At 42.3% G+C, this 19,930-nt stretch overlaps 1 protein-coding gene across 8 annotated transcripts in view; it reads left to right on the top strand.

Moving 5' to 3' along the window:
* TTLL6 (tubulin tyrosine ligase like 6) overlaps nucleotides 1-19,930 on the top strand; it is a 39,791-nt gene that overhangs the window by 11,267 nt on the left and 8,594 nt on the right. For 7 of the 8 annotated variants that reach the window (XM_082194331.1, XM_082194329.1, XM_082194330.1 and 4 more), the window contains 10 exons: nucleotides 409-527; nucleotides 647-777; nucleotides 2,801-2,957; nucleotides 3,974-4,117; nucleotides 6,503-6,588; nucleotides 8,438-8,663; nucleotides 10,505-10,686; nucleotides 12,586-12,774; nucleotides 16,064-16,220; nucleotides 17,767-18,066. In XM_082194331.1, the coding sequence (XP_082050457.1) occupies nucleotides 409-527; nucleotides 647-777; nucleotides 2,801-2,957; nucleotides 3,974-4,117; nucleotides 6,503-6,588; nucleotides 8,438-8,663; nucleotides 10,505-10,686; nucleotides 12,586-12,774; nucleotides 16,064-16,220; nucleotides 17,767-18,066 (1,691 nt within the window). Of the gene's footprint in view, nucleotides 1-360; nucleotides 528-646; nucleotides 778-2,800; nucleotides 2,958-3,973; nucleotides 4,118-6,502; nucleotides 6,589-8,437; nucleotides 8,664-10,504; nucleotides 10,687-12,585; nucleotides 12,775-16,063; nucleotides 16,221-17,766; nucleotides 18,067-19,930 lie in introns of all 8 variants that reach the window. The other variant, XM_082194335.1, reaches the window with a different exon arrangement.

The raw sequence follows: 19,930 nt of genomic DNA, 5'->3' as shown, positions 1-19,930 counted from the left end.
AACCGAGCAACAGGAGCTCACCCCGTCGTGGGGATTCGAACCGCCGACCTTCTGATCGGCAAGTCCTAGGCTCTGTGGTTTAACCACACGCCACCCGTGTCCCTTATGAAGTGTATTATCTAAATAAATAAAGGCTAGGGTAGGAATTTGCAGGGGGAAATGTTATGATACAGAATAAATATTACATATCTACCAACTGTATCTTGGCATCTTCCAGGCTCAAGCAAATTATCGTCTCTTACATTCATTCCATGCAATTAAAATATGTACAACTTAGCGGCAGCATTTTAGATTTAGATGTGTATTTGATGTGACCCTCTGAGTTGAACAAGCCTCCCCACCCGATGTTTCCTCTTGCAGATGTATCTATTAAATGCTGATGACATCATTCTCTCTTCTATGATGCAGTGCGACGGGCTGCTATGATGTGTGGCCTCCGGGAGGCAACTGAAGTTGATGATTGGACTCTGTATTGGACAGATTTTTCTGTCTCACTGGAACGGGTGCTAGAAATGAAAACTTACCAGGTACTTGGTGTTCCTTCTGAAGTGGTGGAGCTAAAACGTCCACCTTCATTTTTTCATTCATGAGAAAGATCCGAAGGCCTCGACAACAATCAGGCTTTTGTCTTGGACTCCTTTTCTAGAAAATAAACCATTTCCCTGGGATGTTGGAAATCTGTAGGAAGGATCTTCTGGCCAGGAACATGGGCAGGATGCTAAAGCTTTTTCCGAAGGAATTTAACTTCTTTCCCAGGACCTGGTGTCTTCCTGCTGAGTGAGTCTTTCCTAAATCATTTTCCATCTTGGCTCGCTTCCCCTCATCATCACAGAGATTGAGGAATCCGGGTGGACACAGAGTGGAGAAGCAAAGTCGGAAGGGGGAAAAAAAACTTTTGTACAAATGGTTTTTAAAAACCGTTTTATCAGGTCTTGTCTGGTAAAATGCCACCACCCCACTAAGGACACATTTCTGCTTGCGCCATGCCTAGAAAGTGGTTTTCCCCTTACCTCACTCCATTCCAAGGGAAAACCCGCTCTTTAGCTATTGATCGGAAGAAATGGAAATCTGAAGAAAACCTAAATTGCCATTTGCTCTGACTGAGCACCAAAGAGCAGATTCCCCTGGGTGGCGGGGAAGCAGTGGAACAAGAGGAAGTGCGGATAAGCCCTATGTAGCTTATCATAAATGATTCTGTCCTGTGAAAAAGCTCTTCTCACAGTGGGCTGTGTGTCTTGTCCGTGGGCCACTATCTCCCTGCCCACCAGATCAACTGGTGAGAAAAATGGCACATCTTCTCTGTAACTTGTAGAGGTGGAATGAACCAAATGAATGCATCTGAGCGTTCCTCAAACCTTCATACAGACACTCTTGTAGGGTTGTAACCTTTTCCTACAGGCAGGGCTTTTTTCAGCTGGAACTTGCCGGAACTTAGTTCTGGCACTTCTCAGGTGGGCACCATTGGCATTATAAGAGAGCGAGGGAGGCGTTCATAATGAACTCCAGCACCGCTTTTCCTAGAAAATAGCACTGCTTATAAGGAGAGATGCCGCAGCTCCCTAGCCATTTTGATTGGTCTTCTCTGCATCTTTTTTCATATCTACATTATCCATTTTCAGATGCAGGCATCATTATCTATGTGGACTTAGGCCTGGGAACCAATACAATTAAAGGGTTGTAATGAAAGAATGAGGCAGCAGGAGAGGACAAATGCCCTTCAAAAAGTGGGATACCAAGAGATGGGACTTAGACCCCTTATTTTAACTGCTGCCCAATGTTACCAACATGGTTTTCAGTCCTCAACTCAGGATATGGAGAGAAAGCCTAGTTGCCAGACTCAGTTCTGAAAAATGCAGCATCCTTTCAGTGCCATATTTAGCAGGGTTATTATTATAACAACAACAACAATTACTACTACTACTAAAGCATGGTGCTGATAATAACAAGGTTGCAGGTTCGATCCCCGAAAGGGACAGCTGGATATTCCCACATTGCAGAGAGTTGGACCAGATGATCCTCAGGGTCCTTCTCAACTCTGTGATCCCTACCACTACTGCCTATATTCATAGAGGTACCTACTGAGAAGATCCATAAAAAGCAATAGTACCAAAATGAATCATTGTGAAATTAATATGGGGGGGAGTAAACTTCATCCTTGCTCAGGGGGCCATATTACCAAAGTCCACCCCAATCCTTTAATGCAGCCTTGCAAAAACAATAAAACAAGTGCCTAGTCCACAGCAATTTGTTCACGACTCTGTTCTTCCTCCCCACACCAATATCTATATTGCAAAAGTAAAAGAGGTCCAAATTTTGTCAAAGGTTTCTTTTTCGCTAGAAGAGTATCTCTTGCCATAGATGAGCAGGTGAATGATTATTTAACAGATCCTTGGTTTGACCTGCTGGAAGGATGCCCTTTAGCTTTAGCCTGCATGAGTATCTCTGAACTGACAGTGTATGTGAGAAGTGTGAACTTTCCCATAGCTCACTCATTAAATGTGGTTGCTGCAAGATATTGCCAGAGCTATTGACACCATCTTGTTTTCCCTTTAACTATCTGGTCATCACTGGGGTTGGTGAGGAAGGGAAGGATGAGGGGCCTGAAGGGAAGTGGTAGCAAAAGTTTCTTCTGAATGTCTTGAGAGAGAAAACAAACAACCTTAGATCTGGGGTGGTTTGTGATGGTATCAGGCCTATTTCCCATTACTATTGCTACTTTAGCTTGAACTATTATTATGCCACTGTCTGGTACTACATCAAATGAGAATGTATATTTTGCTTTCCTCCTCACCGCTCTCAGCTATGGAGAACTGCAAGCATTTGGCAGGTCAAAAAAACACAAAACCTACATCTGTAAGCCAGACTCTGGTTGTCAAGGCAGAGGCATTTTTATCACAAGATCTGTGAAAGATATCAAACCTGGAGAGGATATGATCTGCCAGCTCTATATCTCAAAGGTAACCCCTTTTATTAGTCTTTGAAATGGGCTGCCTGTGTTGCCTGTGTGTCCCTTTAGCTCAGGCACAACTCCCATCATCCTTGACCATTCAGCATGCTGGCTGATGGGAGTGATGGGAGTCCAGCAACATCGGAAGGAAACAGGCTCCTCATCCCTGCTCTAGTCATTGGTTGCTGCAATACTGAAGATGTTCATAGTGTTCTATTTCAGGGAAGTGCCAATCCATCGAAAATAATGTTGATCAGTGAACCAACTCTGAGAGAAGGAGTTGTTTTGAAAGGGTCCTAACATCCAGCACCAAGAGAGAGCAGCTGCATGCTATCAGGGTGAAAGACACTAAGAGGGGGACTGAGACTGGGGAGAGATTTGGGAATGGGAGTGCTCAAAAAAGAAGGGAGCTAAAGGAAGGGGAATACATAGGCAACACACTCAAAAGCAGGAGTCTTGGTGAAAGTGGGATAAGGCAAAGAGACTGTGATGGGATGACTTTTTATTCTAGAATCCATGGAGTACTTGATTTTTCTATATAGTCCCCACGCTATCCAGATCTATTGTATATTTTCGCCCCTGAAAAGTGCTTATTGTAGATTGGTTCTCCATTACCCAGAAGTGTGTCCAATTGAAAATGGATGTAAGTGGTCCCAGCAATGGTGGGTGCATCTACACCTGCCCAATGATGTTGTGGGTGCATATATAGCAAGATCGCAATCACTGCCTCCTTTTTCATTCAGCCAGGACATGATTCCTTTTTTCTATGGAATCTCTGTGAAAAAGAGAAACTCAAGCCATTTTGGCCTCCACGGGTTAAATGCAACATGTGAATTAGTACTCAGAAGGCTTTAGGAAGCCAGTGAACCTACCCTCCCACAGCCCAATACACTAGTATAATAGTGGCTTTTATGTGGTTTTCTAGGCAATGTTGCATTCTCCAGATTTATCAAACTACTCCTGCCCCTTTAGATATCTGATTTAAGAATTTTTTTTCTCTCTCTCCCTGCCCCCACTCTGCCACAGCCTTTCATCATTGATGGCTTCAAATTTGACCTTCGGATTTATGTGCTAGTAACATCTTGTGAACCGCTACGGGTTTTTCTTTATAAAGAGGGCCTTGCGCGCTTTGCGACGTCTGCCTACTCGGACCCATCACACAGCAACTTGGTAAGCAAGGGAGGCTCCTGTTGACGTGACAAAGCACGCTTGTAAGAAATATTGACGGCTTTTGGTTCAAACCACATAATTCATCAGGTGCTTCCTCTGTATTTTCCAAGAATTAATACCCAAGCCTTGTGGTATCGAAAGGAATGCAGCAATGTCGTAAATAACAGCCATAAATCATTGAGGGGTGTGCATTCATAAGGAAGCATCTCACGCAGCTGATTTGATGAAATCAAAAGTGTGGGAAACGCCGGTACCTGCAAGCAGAAGAGTTCTTTGCAGCATTCCTCCAGCTGGAATGATGGAGCTGCTTTGCAGATCCCACTGTTTGTTCCTTTGTCCTGTGAAATAAGCATCACTATGAGGAAATGCATGGGCCCAGGGGGCACTAAGGGATGCATTTTTTTTTTATATATTTTATTAAGGATTTTCTTGTTTTACAGAAGTGTAGTGCCTCATATATATTTTTTCCCCATGTAACATTTTTACAAATCCGTTTCATTTGTTGAGGCATTAGGGGGAGAAGAAAATAAAAATAAAAATAAAAAAGGAGAGAAAAAAGAAAGGGGGGTGGAGAGAGGGAAGATGGATAAGGGTGGGATTGGGTGGCGGTGTTTCTATTATGTTTAATGTATGTAGAGTTTGGTGTCAGCGTGCTTTTGTTGTTCACTTGTGTTCCTTTGGTGGTGAGAGAGGTTGGGATTGGCCTAGAAACGGTAAAGGGATGGTATCCGCAATATACAAAATACTACTCCAAAATCTCGCAAATCCCCTAGACGCAATCAAAAATCAATGGGAGAATGACATAGGCTATGAGATAAACCCCACTCAATGGACCAGAATGTGGTCTAAACCCCCCTTTAAATCCATATCAACGAAAAGAAAAGAACTCACACTGAAACTCACCTACAGGTGGTACCTAACACCAAGGAAACTAGCGCTAATACACCCAGGAACCTCACCATAATGCTGGAGAGGGTGCACCTCCACAGGCACATACTTCCACATGTGGTGGGAGTGTCCCAAAATCCAACTGTTCTGGACAACAGCCATACAAGAAATTTGTAAAATAACTAAGCAAGTAATAGACACCACCCCAGAATTGGCCCTACTAAACATCTTCCAAGACAACAATGCCCATTTACACCACAAAGAACTCATAACCCACCTGCTCTCAGCAGCCAGAAACACCATAACCAGACACTGGAGAGACCTGTCAGGAGTAAGCATGGACCAATGGTATCAAATAGTATGGGAAACAGCCCTACTAGAAAAATTAACTAATAAACTGAAACTGACACGGGGACAAACGGAAGAAGATGCCTTCACCCCGGTATGGCTCCCCTTTATCACACACACAGCCCAACAGGACAATGACAATAATCCACCAACAGCATACAAATCAATATGGCTAACCTGATCCAAAACACCCACCCACCTCACTCACACACGAAAACAAAGATCACCACAGCCAATCACAAGGGATGCATTTTGTGAAGCTCAGAACTCCTGCACCGATTTAAGTTGGGTTTTTAACACATTTTGTACCTTCTATCCCTTTGAAGCCTGCACAGCAACCTTTGTCTACAGAACTAACCCTGAAGTTATTTGTTAATGTTAGTTTTGAAGGGGCCTTTAAAAAAAAACAAAAAACAGCAACTAAACAGCTGGGGGGGGCGAGGGGGAATTTGGAATAGAGAAGTAACAGAAGGAAGATGTTGCTTAAGCCTTTTAATGTCCACTACTTCTCCACTCTAAATCATCCCTCCAGCCTGCGGAGTTCCAAAAATGCATGTTTGCCTGTGTTCTGTTACATAGGTTTGCATGGAAGATATAGTCATGCCCTAAAGGCAATAAGGAAGTCTGAGGCCACAACCAATTCTCAGGCAGAGCCTGGTTGTCTGTGGTTTGATTAAAATAGTCTGCTCTCTTTATTGTCCGAATAGAACAACAGCCACCTTACTGAGACGCAGGAGGGGGTAATAATTTTGTCATTTGCCTTGGTTTCATTCTGAACTGTATTTTATGAAGAACATCTGTGTACATATTGTTATGTATTTCATTTTTATGATTCTATGAACGTGACATCACTTTCCTTATGTGATCTATTCTGATTGAGGAGTTTGGAGTCCAGAAATATTGAAAATACCCCCCCCAAACCACCACCATCTAAGAGGTATGTGCTCAAAATTCCAATTGGAATTAAGGAAAGTGATGTCAGCTTCGTAGGTCCAAAAGGGATGTAAAGGCCATTCAATATACTGTACACAGCCCGGTAAAGGTAAAGGTGCTTCCTCTCTGCCCCCCCCCACATCCTGAAGAAACAGCATAAGGGAAGCAGAAATCTCTCTAGCCTCATAACCTGCTTGTTTGTTTAATTATTTACAGGACGACGTCTGTATGCACCTGACTAATTATTCAATTAACAAGCACAGCGCTAATTTTGTACGAGACGCAGACTCTGGTAGCAAGAGGTACAGAATGTTTTCTAAAATAATCACAGCTGGGGGGACGCTGGGGGGCCTGCTCTCATGAATCTTTATGGCCATTTCATACGTGTTTAGGAAACATTTCTCCAAATTCAGCTGCAACGTGGCGCATTCTCCATCATTAGGTGAAATAAATCATTTCAAAAGCTCAGATGAGTAACAGCAGGGTGCCTGGAGCAGGCGAGAGGAGCCTGGATTTATCCCCCCCTAAAGGAAATACAAATGAATTTGTTGCAAATGGAATTGCTGGATTGCCGCCCTCTGTTTTATTGTTTTCGGTGGGTGTAATTAGCCTCCCCTCTAAATCTTGCGCAGAACGGTCAGTTCGATCTAATTATTGTTGCCTCGATATTTCCCCCTCTAGAATTTCTTGGCTTTTCTGTTGATCACTAGCGCTGTGTTAGTCTGCTGGCTGAGGCTCTTCTGCAGTGCTCTGCCCACTGCGGCAAAGGCTTGATATGCTTTTGGTATTTTTCCTGAGTATTCTTGTGCTTTCCCGGTAAGCGGCTGAAATATCAGCAGTGCAGCCTGACTTCTGCAGTGTTACGCTGTGCTGCTGTCCAAAAAACGGGGTCTGCAATGTGGCAGATCAAGAGACAAGTGGGAGGAGTTACTAGAACAGATGTCCCTATAACTCCAGTGCCAAGGGATCACTGTCAGTGCCCTGATTTGTTTTTCCATCATATCTGCTCACTCTCTGTCCTTCTAGTTTTCAAGTGTTTGGCTAGCGGCTCCTAACCTGGCAGAAAGATAGCTTTAAAACTCAACTTTTCAAAGCTTTTAGGAAACTCGTGTCCAAGTGGGGGAAAGCATTTACAGTAATCTAGACATAAGAGTTCCATGTTGCTTTAAGATGTGGTCTTAGAAACAGGAGTTCATTCCCAATGGCTCTCGCCACTCCCCTGTGCCATGGTTAGTGAAAGATGGGAAGTGGTTCTATGGCCTAGAGATGACTCTATGTTGGTCCCAATTTCCCCTGTGGATTAAGCATCCTCCAGAGTGTCCCCTGTAGCTCTGTCTAGCCTATCTTCAGGCTTTGGGCCTGGCTTTTATTTATCTCTCTGTTGGTCTGACTAACAACGTGAAAGGTTTTCCTTAGGTAATCCAACATTGCAGGGGGTTGGACTAAATGACCTCTGCAGTCCCTTCCTGCTCTACAATTATGTTATTCTATGACCAAAGGGACGCGGGTGGCGCTGTGGGTTAAACCACAGAGCCTAGGACTTGCCGATCAGAAGGTCGGCGGTTCGAATCCCCGCGACGGCGTGAGCTCCCGTTGCTCGGTCCCTGCTCCTGCCAACCTAACAGTTCGAAAGCATGTCAAAGTGCAAGTAGATAAATAGGTACCGCTCCGGCGGGAAGGTAAACAGCGTTTCCGTGTGCTGCTCTGGTTCGCCAGAAGTGGCTTAGTCATGCTGGCCACATGACCCGGAAGCTGTACGCTGGCTCCCTCGGCCAATAAAGCGAGATGAGCACAGCAACCCCAGAGTCTGCCACGACTGGACCTAATGGTCAGGGGTCCCTTTACCTTTACTTATGAGCAATGTATATGAGTTCTAGGTACCCTTTGGGAGAGCCCCTCTCCCAGTATAATCACCCAGTCTTCAGTCTGGATGGGTCAAAACTGTCAGAAGGATGGGCTTTCTCGCCTTTCCCTTTGTTTTAGAAGTATTAACTGGTAGCAATCCGGATTAATTAATGTGAAGGGGAAAGTTGTGCATATGGTCTTAGCTTACGGCTGCAGCAGCCCAACTTGCAGCGGATGAAAAACAGAATGCAAGTCCTTCAGGTATGTTCTCTCTCTCTCTCTGCCCCCCTCCCCAATTTTTTCAAGGAAGTTGTCCACCTTTAATGAGCACATGGAGCAGAATGGCTATGAAACGGAACAGATATGGAAGGACATTGAAGATGTTGTCATTAAAACACTGATATCAGCCCATCCTATCATTAAGCATAACTATCTCACTTGCTTCCCCAACCACACCATGTGGAGTGCCTGCTTTGAGATCCTGGGATTTGACATTTTGCTGGATCGAAAACTCAAACCGTGGTTGCTTGAGGTATGTCCCAACAAAGCAAATGGCCCTGAGCTTAGAAACGTCTGAGCTCTCTTTCTGTCTCTCTCCTACTTTGGGGGGATAAAGAAGCTGCTATTATTCCCAAAATGCACTGGTAAAACCCACTTTGATCTTTTCCCCACCTTCCCTCAGTTGCTCGTGTGCCCCGTGGCAATTCTTCCAAGCATCGGGATGCCCAGCAGAGGGCGTTCGGCTACAGGAAATGTATTTGGAGTTGTTTTAAAAAAAATCACACTTGCCCTTGGATGTTGGCGTTCCCAACTGGGAAGACAGTCAGTTGGTTCCATAAACAAATCCTCTAAGAGGATCCAAAACAAATTGGATCTGCCAAATTGGGTCATAGCAAAAGGTTATCCAACTAATTTTTCTGTCTTCTGGCAGCAGCCAGCCAACTTCCACAGAGAAGTTCACCAAGGCAAGCAGGTTGCACTTTTTGCTGTCACATATCTAATAGTCACTAATGGATTTAGGCTTTATACTAAACTCAAGCTGCTTAAGCTAGCTGTCCTCATGATGTCCCGTGATGGTCAGTTTCATAGTTTAGTAGTTACACATTGCACTCCATAGTATTACCCTATCTTTATCTTAAGCCAGTTGTCTGTCTGTTGTAGCAGAAGCCTCTGATTTACATTTTTTTGTCTTCTTGTTTATTTAGATTTCTAAACTTCCCATTTTAAGGACTCATGGTGTTGTTAATTTTAGAAAGAAAGCCAACAAAGCAAGGCATCCATTAAAATATATCATCGTAAACCAAATTTATTAATGACCTTAATGTATTTAAATGTACATTGGACTACATAAAAGAAAAATGAAAAATACTTCCATTAGAAATGCAAATTCAAATGTAACCATAAAATCATGTGTACAGTTATATGTTCCAATTATGTCTGTACAATTATACACGCTCCAATATTTAAACAAAAAGGAGTTGCAAAACACCTCCTGCTCTTCTAACCGTGATTACAAATTTCTTATTCCTGAGAGGAATCTTCTGATATATTATCATTAAGCAGCAGTTGTTCAGTACAGTGTATCGTTCAATGTACAGTACTTTTTCTTTTTCTTTAGATGACTAAAATTTTCTTTCGGTTACCTTTGGAAACGACCACATCTCCCTTCAGTAAATTAAGAAGAAATTCATAACTAGCATTTATGGTTTTCAGTGTGATTAAATTTACATGGCATGCTAAGCCATCAAGCATTCAGAACTGACAACTTGTTATACAATTTATTTTCTGTATAAGCCTAATGTTGTAATAGTCTGCCTCTACATCCCGGTTTTTCACCTTGGCGTGTTGGAGGGTATGCCCCTGATGAGTACCGTATTTTATCCAAATACAGTTCTAGGCCCCAGTCTTCTGTATTGAACTGTCTCACTCCTCCCTAGCTTTGCCCTTCAAAATCTAATTATTCCCAACCTTAAAAAGCCAGAAACCAAATAAGAAGATTCTGCAGCCTTTCCTAAGCAACTAGGAGGGGAAATGGGGGTGAAAATGTGGTAAGCAAGCAAATTCAAAGTTGTAGAGAAATGCTGAAACAAGAATTCTGATAAATCTCTAGGAGTGCCATAATTAAGGAGCAGTCACCAAGGGTCTCTCTCAAGGTAGCTAATTGCATGTGATTAATAATTAGATAACTCAGATGTGCCCCTAAGGCTATTGCAGTACACAGTCTTCAACGCTGAAAGTTTTAAATGTTGGTTTCAGCTTGCTTCCCCAGTAAATAGGTCTTTGATCTTCCAACGTTATTTTTTCTCCCAGTAATTTTTGTGTTATATGTTTCAAATTGTAGCAAATTCAAATATAGGTTTAATTCCCATCCAGGTGAATCACTCTCCAAGCTTCAGTACTGATTCGTGGCTGGACAAAGAAGTAAAAGATCAGCTCCTGTATGATACTCTCGTTCTTATCAATTTGGGTGCATGCGATAAACGGAAAGTATTGGAGGAAGAAAAACGGCGAGGAAAGCAGAGGCGCCTTAAGCAGTGCCCCAACCGGGAATCCAGGTGGGACCTTTTCAGTTCTTCTTCTGCTTCTTGGGATTACGCAGAAAGGAATTTGTAAATCATCTGCAAAACGCGTTTAAATGCAATGGATTTTAATCTTTTGGCTCTTACATTAGCCATATGAAAAACAAACAAATAAGCATATATTTAATATAACTTTCAGTCCATTTAGTAGTCCTCTTTAAATCAGGATTACTCAGATGTATTAAAATAGAAATTTGCAGAGTGAAATAACAAAGTATTGATGAAGTCAACACATTATCCGGCAACTTTGGCTGCAACTAAAATTGCTGCAGCTGAAAATGGAGCCGTGTGCCTAATTTCACTCGCCGCTCCAAATGTCTTATACAACTTACCCATATCCTGGTGAAGTCACAACATTGTGTATTTCTCTGCTTGTTGGCTGTTGTTTTTAGATGCATCTGTATTTTAGCATCTAGTTTTTGCCTTAGCAGTCTGATGACTGTATGACAATGTAGCTAACCTATAAGCAAGCACACGGCACCTCACTCAAAACAACGAAGAACATTTTTCAAAGGGGAACACGTAAAAATGAGTCCCTATATCTATTGGGGAGAGAATACAGCTCACGGGTACTTTGGCTGTGATAGGGCCAGGTTTCGTGCATATATGCCATCTCATCACAGGAAAGCAAGACCTGAGTTTTGTAGTATTATTTTCACTCCTAAAATAAAGCTAAATTTGGGCAATTGTGCCACATCATTCCTGCCATCCTGATAAATTGGATGGAATATGCTGGGAAGATGTTTGTGTGTGTGTGTGTGTGTGTGTGTGTGTGTGTGTGTGTAGGCTTGAGATGAGGTTGTAAAATATTGAGGTTTTGCTTCTGATAAAAGAAATTGCACATTACCGTACAGCAGAAAGTGTTTAGTGCTGGAAAATCAAGCAACAGTCCAGAGTGTGTTAGTCAACAGTGTGAATATTTGTGCTGTAGGGCTCATTTACACTTGGGGCATAACTTCAGGGCTTGATCATCCTTATTGTCTCTGCTATGCAAATTTTCAAAGAAATATTAGAAGAGCTTCACAGCCTTCAGCAAAGATAGGGCGTAAAGCAAGAGGAAACTCGCTATTTCTGTAAGCATTGAGTTATCAGCACAGAACAGAACTAGTTGGTGCAGAAAAGTGTAACTTGTGAATCCTCATACCGCAATGTAAATTTAAAAAGAACAGAACTTTATTTATTTTTTAAGTGTGCCTCTTCTTTCAGCCATCTTTCAAACTGAGTTTCCTCTGCAGTCTGTGTATAAGTAGTTCAAGAAAGAGTAAGCATGGATTACATACACAGAAAGTGTAAGTGAGCCCAGCGGTGGCTCCCACTCTTACAGTTTTCTAAATGCCATTAGTGTGCTTAGGTCCCTTCTCATATATGGGTAGGGCTTGGACTGAACAAAAATAGAGCTGGATTGCAAGGGTTTTGGGCAGCATCCTATTTCTTTTCTACCCTCCTTATCTTTTCCTGCGAGGAAAATAAGGAGCGATAAAACTGAGTTCTTATGTTATAGAAAGACTGCAAGGATGGGACTTTCTTTCTTCCCAGTCTGGAGAATGCAACATTGCCTAAAAACCACACAAAAGCCATTATTATACTAGTGTATTGGGCTGGGAAGGGAGACAGAAGGGGGCCTGCCAAAACTGCACAGCTCTTTGCACCTAGTTAATTAGCATTTTTTTAATAAGAAAAAGGGATATGATACACTTGTGAATGGTGTATATTTCTGCACTTTGTTTAAAAGCTGTATAAACAAGCTTTGTCCTAGTGGGTTGAGTTAAACAGATATAATTTGAAAGCTGAAATGGCAGCATGAACACTAAATGGAGAGGTCTCCCACTGTGGACATTTTCTCTGTTAACCGTTTTTCTTGGGTGATTTTATCAGGGCTGAGGAATACAAGAACTCCCAGGCCGCTTGGCTCCAGCAAGCAGAGACGTATGAGGAAAAAAATATAGGAGGCTATCGCCGAATTTACCCCAGTTCAGATTCAGACAAATACGACAAGTTTTTCCAACACAATAATTCAATCTACCAGGAAACAGTAGCTTCCAGAGCACGTGAAGAGTTTGCCAGGTAAGAAATGTCATTTTTCTCTGTTTTGTCTTAAATAAAAGGGAGGTGTAGGACTTGAGGTTGCTGGGGTTTTTTTGGGGGGGGGGGAGAGAGAGACTGCTAGGATCAGTTTTTTGTCTTATCCATGGGCCATTAGTATAGAGCTAGGTAACTATTAAATCTTTCCACTTCTTCATTTCAAGGTAGCCTTCTTTCTGTTTATTTTTTAAGCCAGGGTGCTGGTAAACTTTGCTGCTATCTTTTTTTTTTTTTTTACTAAATTTATAGGCTGATCAACTATTTGAAGAGTACAGTAGATGTTCTTGTCTCACAGCACAACCTGCTAAATTGTCATCCAGCCCTGAACTTAGTAGTTCTAGTCTCTCTCCCCCCCCCCCGCCCCCCAATTTTCTTCATGGTAATCCCTAATGTGTTGTGTGTTTTTTCCTGACAAAGGCTTTTGTGTCTTGTGTTTTTATATTTATGTAACTTCCAGGTGAAGTGCCACCCACACACATTCAGATGGTCTTGTTGCAAAGTACGCAACAGACATCCATACGCACATTGATCAAGTGTCATTGTCTCATCAGAAACTAGGAGGTTCTATAATGCCAACAATGTCCACCACTTATCTAATGGACTAAATATTAGATAATAGATAATACCCATAAGATACGCACCAAGACAATCTTCCTCAGCCAGATAGGAGAAGGGAAGGCAAAGCCTTCAACAGGCCTTGGCTCTATCATATTCAAGGCTCCCTCTGAGGAGCTTTTTGTATTCCTATCATGTGCCTATCTAGCAAAACATGAATTATTGGTTTAACTGCACTTTAAATATCCCGTTCTTGCTGCCACACCAAGTGATCCCCAGGAGTACTGATATTGTGGTGGATCAGGCCTCCCCAAATTCACTTGGCAGGGTAAGTGCTCCCAGTTTTCTGCTCATTAAAACCCTAGAAACCCTCTTTTTCCTCCCCACAACTCTGGAGAGGGAAGGAAGAGCACTCATATCAAGCTGAGCTCGGGAGCGGGCACAACCCATGGAAGCAACCAATAGTATAATAAGCCATATCTTGGGGTAATGAATTCCAGGAGTGAATTGGGTGCTGTGTGAAAGTGAGCTTTCAGTGCTTTACTTAGTGCCACTTAACTTCATTGAGTCGCCCTGAAACCCTCTATTTTCAGTGCTTCTCTGAGAGCCATAAATTTGAAAAGGGGTGTGTTAGAGGATGCCAAACTACATATGCCCAAACACCGCTTGGTCCTGACCAATTAACTCCAGAACCCTCTTGCTAAATTGGTTGTGCGGTTTACCCTATTTTAAAAAATTGTTCTGTTAATGGTGTTCTATAGAAGGTGCTTGTTTTACTGATAATTATTTTATATTACTTATGTTGCAGTTGTGATGTTCGACTATGTTATTAATTATTGCATGTAAGCCGCTTTGTGACTCGTGCGGGTGAAAAGAAGCATGGAAATATAATAAAAGAGATGAAAGAAACTACCGTATTTTTCGCTCTATAAGACGCACCAGACCACAAGACGCACTTAGTTTTTGGAGGAGGAAAACAAGAAAAAAAATATTCTGAATCTCAGATGCCAGAACAGCAAGAGGGATCGCTGCGCAGTGAAAGCAGAAATCCCTCTTGCTGTTCTGGCTTCTGGGATAGCCGCGCAGCCTGCATTCGCTCCATAAGACGCACACACATTTCCCCTTACTTTTTAGGTGGGGAAAAAGTGAGTCTTATAGAGCAAAAAATACAGTATACCCTTCAGACGCTGACATTCCGTGTCCTAGAAGTCCCCACCACCAGATTGTGTGGCCCTGGTTGTGAAAGGAAGCATACTTTGCTTCAGGGTAGCCAACGTGGTACCCCCAACGTGTTGCTTGACTCCAGCTCCCAAAAGAAAGGAGTTTCACTGTCCTTAAAAAAAGGCAATTGAAAAAGGATAGAATTAAGGTCAATTATTCAGTTATAGACTGTATAGACATTAGGGCTGAGTGATACCTGGTTTTCAACATTGCAATACAGTATATCACAAGCTAAACATTGTGATGTATCGCTATATCACGATGTCTGAAATAAGGATGGAAATATGTAGAGATGAACAGTAGAGCTGGTCAATATCTGGTTTTCAACATCACAATATATCACCATACAAACATCGTGATATAGCGATATATCACAATGCCTGAAATAGGGATGGAGCTATGTCGAGGAATTGACTAACTTCCCAGTTTTTCGCACGCTGTGATTTTTGCATAGCACACACACTCATCATGATTTGCAATATATTGCCAGGTCAGAAATTATGAAACTGATATCTTGATATAGACTTCAAACTAGTTTTGGTCAATATGTTGATATACGGCCTAGCCATAGACATACATTTTTGGTATTCCTTATGATAAAATGCACAGTATAATGAATACAGATAAAAGGAAAGCCCTTCTTTATTTCACTCACAAAATGAGTGCTCCATAAGGCATAATGGCCAGATGTGTTTCAATGTTCTATTGTCTATATAAATACTGTACAAATCATGATGGTCAGAACCTTGGACGAGCAAAACATGCCTTTGGAAACCAAAACACAGTGCAATCTTACCACTCACCCTTATGCTTCTTATAAAAAATAAAATTCCAACAGGTGTTTGAATGCGCAAACATTTTCAAAGATCAAAGAGTTCCGGTGTAGACATTTCCCAAAGATCAGTACACAGCCACGGGGTGACATGACTGCATGCTCCTACCATTTTTATCTTTTGCAATCTGCCTGGAAGTGTTGTAGCATTATCAGTCCAACTCCCATCCGCCTCAGCCAGCATCGCAAATGGTTACGGATCATGGCAGTTGCAGTCCAGCAACACTTGGTGGTCATCACTCCAGCTGGCCGTGCTTTGCTCTTCTTTATTATTGCATCACATTCTGGCCCTATAGTTAGGCCTTGGACATTTCCCTTTTTACCTACCTTCCCCTGCTGATGGCTGGGACTGCTAAATTGGCCCATATTGTCTGGCCACTTACACTCTCATTGCCTCCACTTATCTCGATTAATTTGGGGACACACATGCCCCATGTCTTGCTATGCTGCCCTCATACAATCGGCAACCATTTGGGCTTGGCTTAAGAGGCAAGGCCACTCTGCCTGGCGTTGATCCCATGCACTTTCGGGAGGGATTTTTTTTGGAGGCTTTAAGGGTTTGCAAACCCGGTGTAGCAATCTCGACGGTAAGCAGCACCTGGTAGGCAGCCTTCTCCCTGTCTTGAGTCTGTTATGAACGCTTCTCTGCAATGTCGTCAACAGGCAGCAGCTCCAAGGGCTGCGTCTCAAGAAAGAACAGAAAGCAGCTCTGCTGAGAGAGAAAAAGGCCGAGCTGCAGGGAGAGTCGGGTGGAGAAAAGATAAAGCTTCCCAGGCAAAAGATGGTGAACAGATCAAGTGTGGTGCCAGTCTCTGCCCAGGTAGGACTAACACAGAAACGTATTGGCTAATGAATTATTCCACACACACACGCGCGCGCGCGCGCACACACACACACACACACACACACACTACTATCTCTGGAAAAGTAAATTGAAATGCCTTCTCAATTCTCTGCTTCTGTAAACTAATTTTAATGACTCCCCGCCACCAAATGCCATATTCAGACTAACTTGGATTAATCAGAATCCTGCAGGAAATTCATCTTAAGCCAGATGGAACTCCATGGAACTTAAGATTTGCCCTTGTATAGTTCAAATGGCCCAGATGATAACCAACTTGCTTGCCATGTTGGTGGTTTGGGGGTAGCTCTCTCATTGTCACTTTTTCGACATCTGCAGAATCTACCCTTTCCTCTCTCTACCTGCTGCTAAAGACCCTTCCCAGAGCTCTAGTCTCCTGTTGTAGCTTCTTCCTTGCAGGCCTCCCCTTCCATTGCATCTTTTCTGTCTGGCCAACTGGAAATTCCCTGCTAAATTTGACTTTCTATCCCTCTTCCGCTATTGTCATATTGTGTGCTGAGTGTATCTTATTGCTGTGCTTCCAGTTTGTTTTATTTACTTACTATATCGCCATTCCACTTTTCCTACAAGGGGTTCCAGATGATGTTTCTAAAATTCACAGGATGGTGTGCATGGAGATATATCATTTTATTCTCTCAGCTTTGTGAGGTAGTTCAGGCTAGGGACAAATGGATCTCTCAGTTTTCATTTTCTCAATTTCTCATTTTCTTAAGTTATATTCAGTTTTCTACATTTCTGCATAAATTTGACTTAAAACAAAACCTCAAATGAAAATTCGTTCATTAGTGTGAACTCCGAATAAACACATGTCTATATGCAGTTTTAATTAATGTGCACGTTTTGGTAAGCAATTTCCCCTAATAGGATGCATTTTTTTCTGTTATTTCCATGAATAAATTCATTTTTTTGCACACTTCCCCCAAATATAATGATTTTTTGTAAATATCATTTGGTTGGCGAACTGCATTCCAAAATTCGGATAAGTTTGCATTTTGAAGAATGGCTGTGTTTCAGTTCACATTTTTTTTTTTTGAAACTGAAAATTAGAAGGTTCACATTCAAATGCAAACTGTCTCCTCTAACCCTAGTTTAGAATAAGATGGGATCCTGGCTCAGTTGGTTAGAGCACAATGCTGATAATGCCAGGATTTCAGGTTTGATTCCTTTATGGGACAGCTACATATCTCTGCCTTACAGGGGGGTAGACTAGAGATCCTCTAGAATTCTATGATTCTATGACTTTCCCAGAGCCAATGGTTTGCTTTCACCTTCCAATCGCTCTGCTTCTATATTTCTTTCTCTGTATTCATTGCTTCCCAAACCATCATGTGATTTTAAAAAAAGAAAATAGGAATATGTACTTGCGTGTCTAAACAGATGACTAGCAACTAATAAATTCTGAACTACGGTAATTTAGAGTTTGTGGACTTGTAGGGCATACACACACATTTCATTTCATGCCTGAATTTGACCTTGCTTGGTCTTTATTTTTCCTCTTATTTAGCCTGAGGATTGTTCAGAGGCTGGGCCTGGGACTACCCTCCTGCTTGAACGTTTTGCAGATGAGAAAGAACCCAAGAAAGAAGTGACTTGTGATTCTTCGAGCACCTCTCAGCTTCAGAACCATGGGACAGACAGCAGCCCAAAGACCTCTGAAAACCGACCCGTGAGACCTTACAGTTCTGTGCCTGACCTTACCAGACAGACTGCACCCCGCATCCGAGAGCAGTATAATTCCAATCCAGAATTGAGGAATACCATTAACAGCCACCATTCTGCAACAGATGTGAACTTTATATCTGGAGTAAGTAATCAAGTTGTGTTTCTGTTGTAAAATTACTGCTGAATTGGATCTCGTGCCTCACCATACAGCAAACACAATAGGCCTTTTGCCCTGATTTGTTTAAAAGCTTTTCCCTTCCGGCAGGAATTATTACTGGACAACTTTAATATAATATATCTGAACAAATTGGCTTTTATTTGTTGCATTTCGAAATGATGCATTTCTAGATGCTGTATATTTTGGGGTTTTTACTGTTAAGTGGGTTTGTAAGCAGCTAATGAATTATTTGGTGTATTTTTATATTATTAATAATAACAACAACAACAATCTTTATTACGGTCCAAAGACCAAACAAAACATTACAAATCAATACAGAGTTCATACAGCCTACCTCCAGGTTAATCAAGCATTTTGTTTAGAATATAGGGCTCGTTTGTTCTTGCAACCACCGATAAAAACTTTGCCACTGCCAACGTTCTAGCTTTTGTCCGGCCTTCCAGTAGGAACCTGACATAGTGAGCCTCTGATTTTCCCGGGAAAGGCACCAGCAAGGGTAGTATCAGTTCAGCCCTGGCCTGCTCATACTTTGCACAATGCAACAAAATATGATTTATGGAATCGATGTCTTGAGCACATAGGCGCCGACTCCATGGGGCCTGAGGGGGCCCGAGCCCCCTCAAAAATTCGTTTGGGGGGCTCCGCCCCCCCAATAATCTCAGGTGCCCCTCCAGCAGAGCGCCGTCGCCGCCCCTCCCCCAGCCCAAAATGCACAGGGTCGGGCTGCATGCCTCCTGCCCTCCCTCCCGAGCAAAAGCTCCACCCAATTTCCTTCGGAGCTGATTAATAGGCGCAGCACGCTCTCCCCTATTCGCTCACGAGGAGGCGGCGCCACTTTATCTGCATATTCATGAGCTTATTTATTATTCATGAGCTTATTTATTATTCATGAGCTTATTTATTATTCATGAGCTTTTGCGGGATCCCCCAATATTTTTTATAAGTCGGCGCCCCTGCTTGAGCACACGAGCAAAGTCTCTCCTGATAGGGAACTCCTCTCAACCTACCATCCAGCACTGCAGAGGGGAAGACATTTAGTCTGGCTTTGGTGAAAAGCCTTCGATAGTTAGGTATATTGAACTCATATTGAACTCCTGCTGCCAGCGGACTACAGACTGCGTGTGATCGAGATCTCAGGTCACTGTGTGCATTGTCCCATAATCTTTGCTTTAAAACCTTTTGGGCACCTTCATAACCCTGGTAATACAGTTGGGGGGGGGAGAGACAGACCAATAGAGGTGGCTTTTTAAGCCATGGTTTTCTGCCGTTTGCTGACAAATTCCTCATTGGTCAAATGTTGGTACAGACCCTTCCCTAGATTAAACACTGAAATCCTGAGCCAATATTATTATATTAATAATATAAAGAGAAAGAAAAACCTCTAAAAGAGGGGCAATCTGTTTGGAAAAAACTCTTGATCAAATATGATAGGGGTCCATAGTCTTCATGTTAAGAACATAAGAAGGAGTCCTGCTGGATCCAGCCCAAAAGCTAATCTAGTCCAATATCCTATTCTTACAGTGGCCAACCAGGTGCCTTTGTGAAGCCTGCAAGAAAGACCTGAGTGCAGCAGCCAGGGTGGATTTGATTTAAATCAATTTGATTTAAATCACAATTTAAACCACTAGTCAGTAAGCCTTGATTTAAATCATTATTATTTTTACAGAAAGACTCATTCTTCCTGGTATAAACTTAAAACAGTATTTACAACCAGATGAAGGTTTCATTTTTGGAATAATAAATTTTCAGAGTAGTTTTTACAGTTATATAAAAAATTACTGATTTGGTTATACTATTAGAAATACATAGACCGATAATTATGGAATTA

This window comes from Podarcis vaucheri, assembly GCF_965113315.1.
Source record: "Podarcis vaucheri genome assembly, chromosome: 13".
In the NCBI taxonomy this organism is placed as follows: domain Eukaryota; kingdom Metazoa; phylum Chordata; class Lepidosauria; order Squamata; family Lacertidae; genus Podarcis; species Podarcis vaucheri.
Note: the sequence above shows the minus strand (reverse complement) of the source record. Positions and strands in the feature narration are given on the sequence as shown.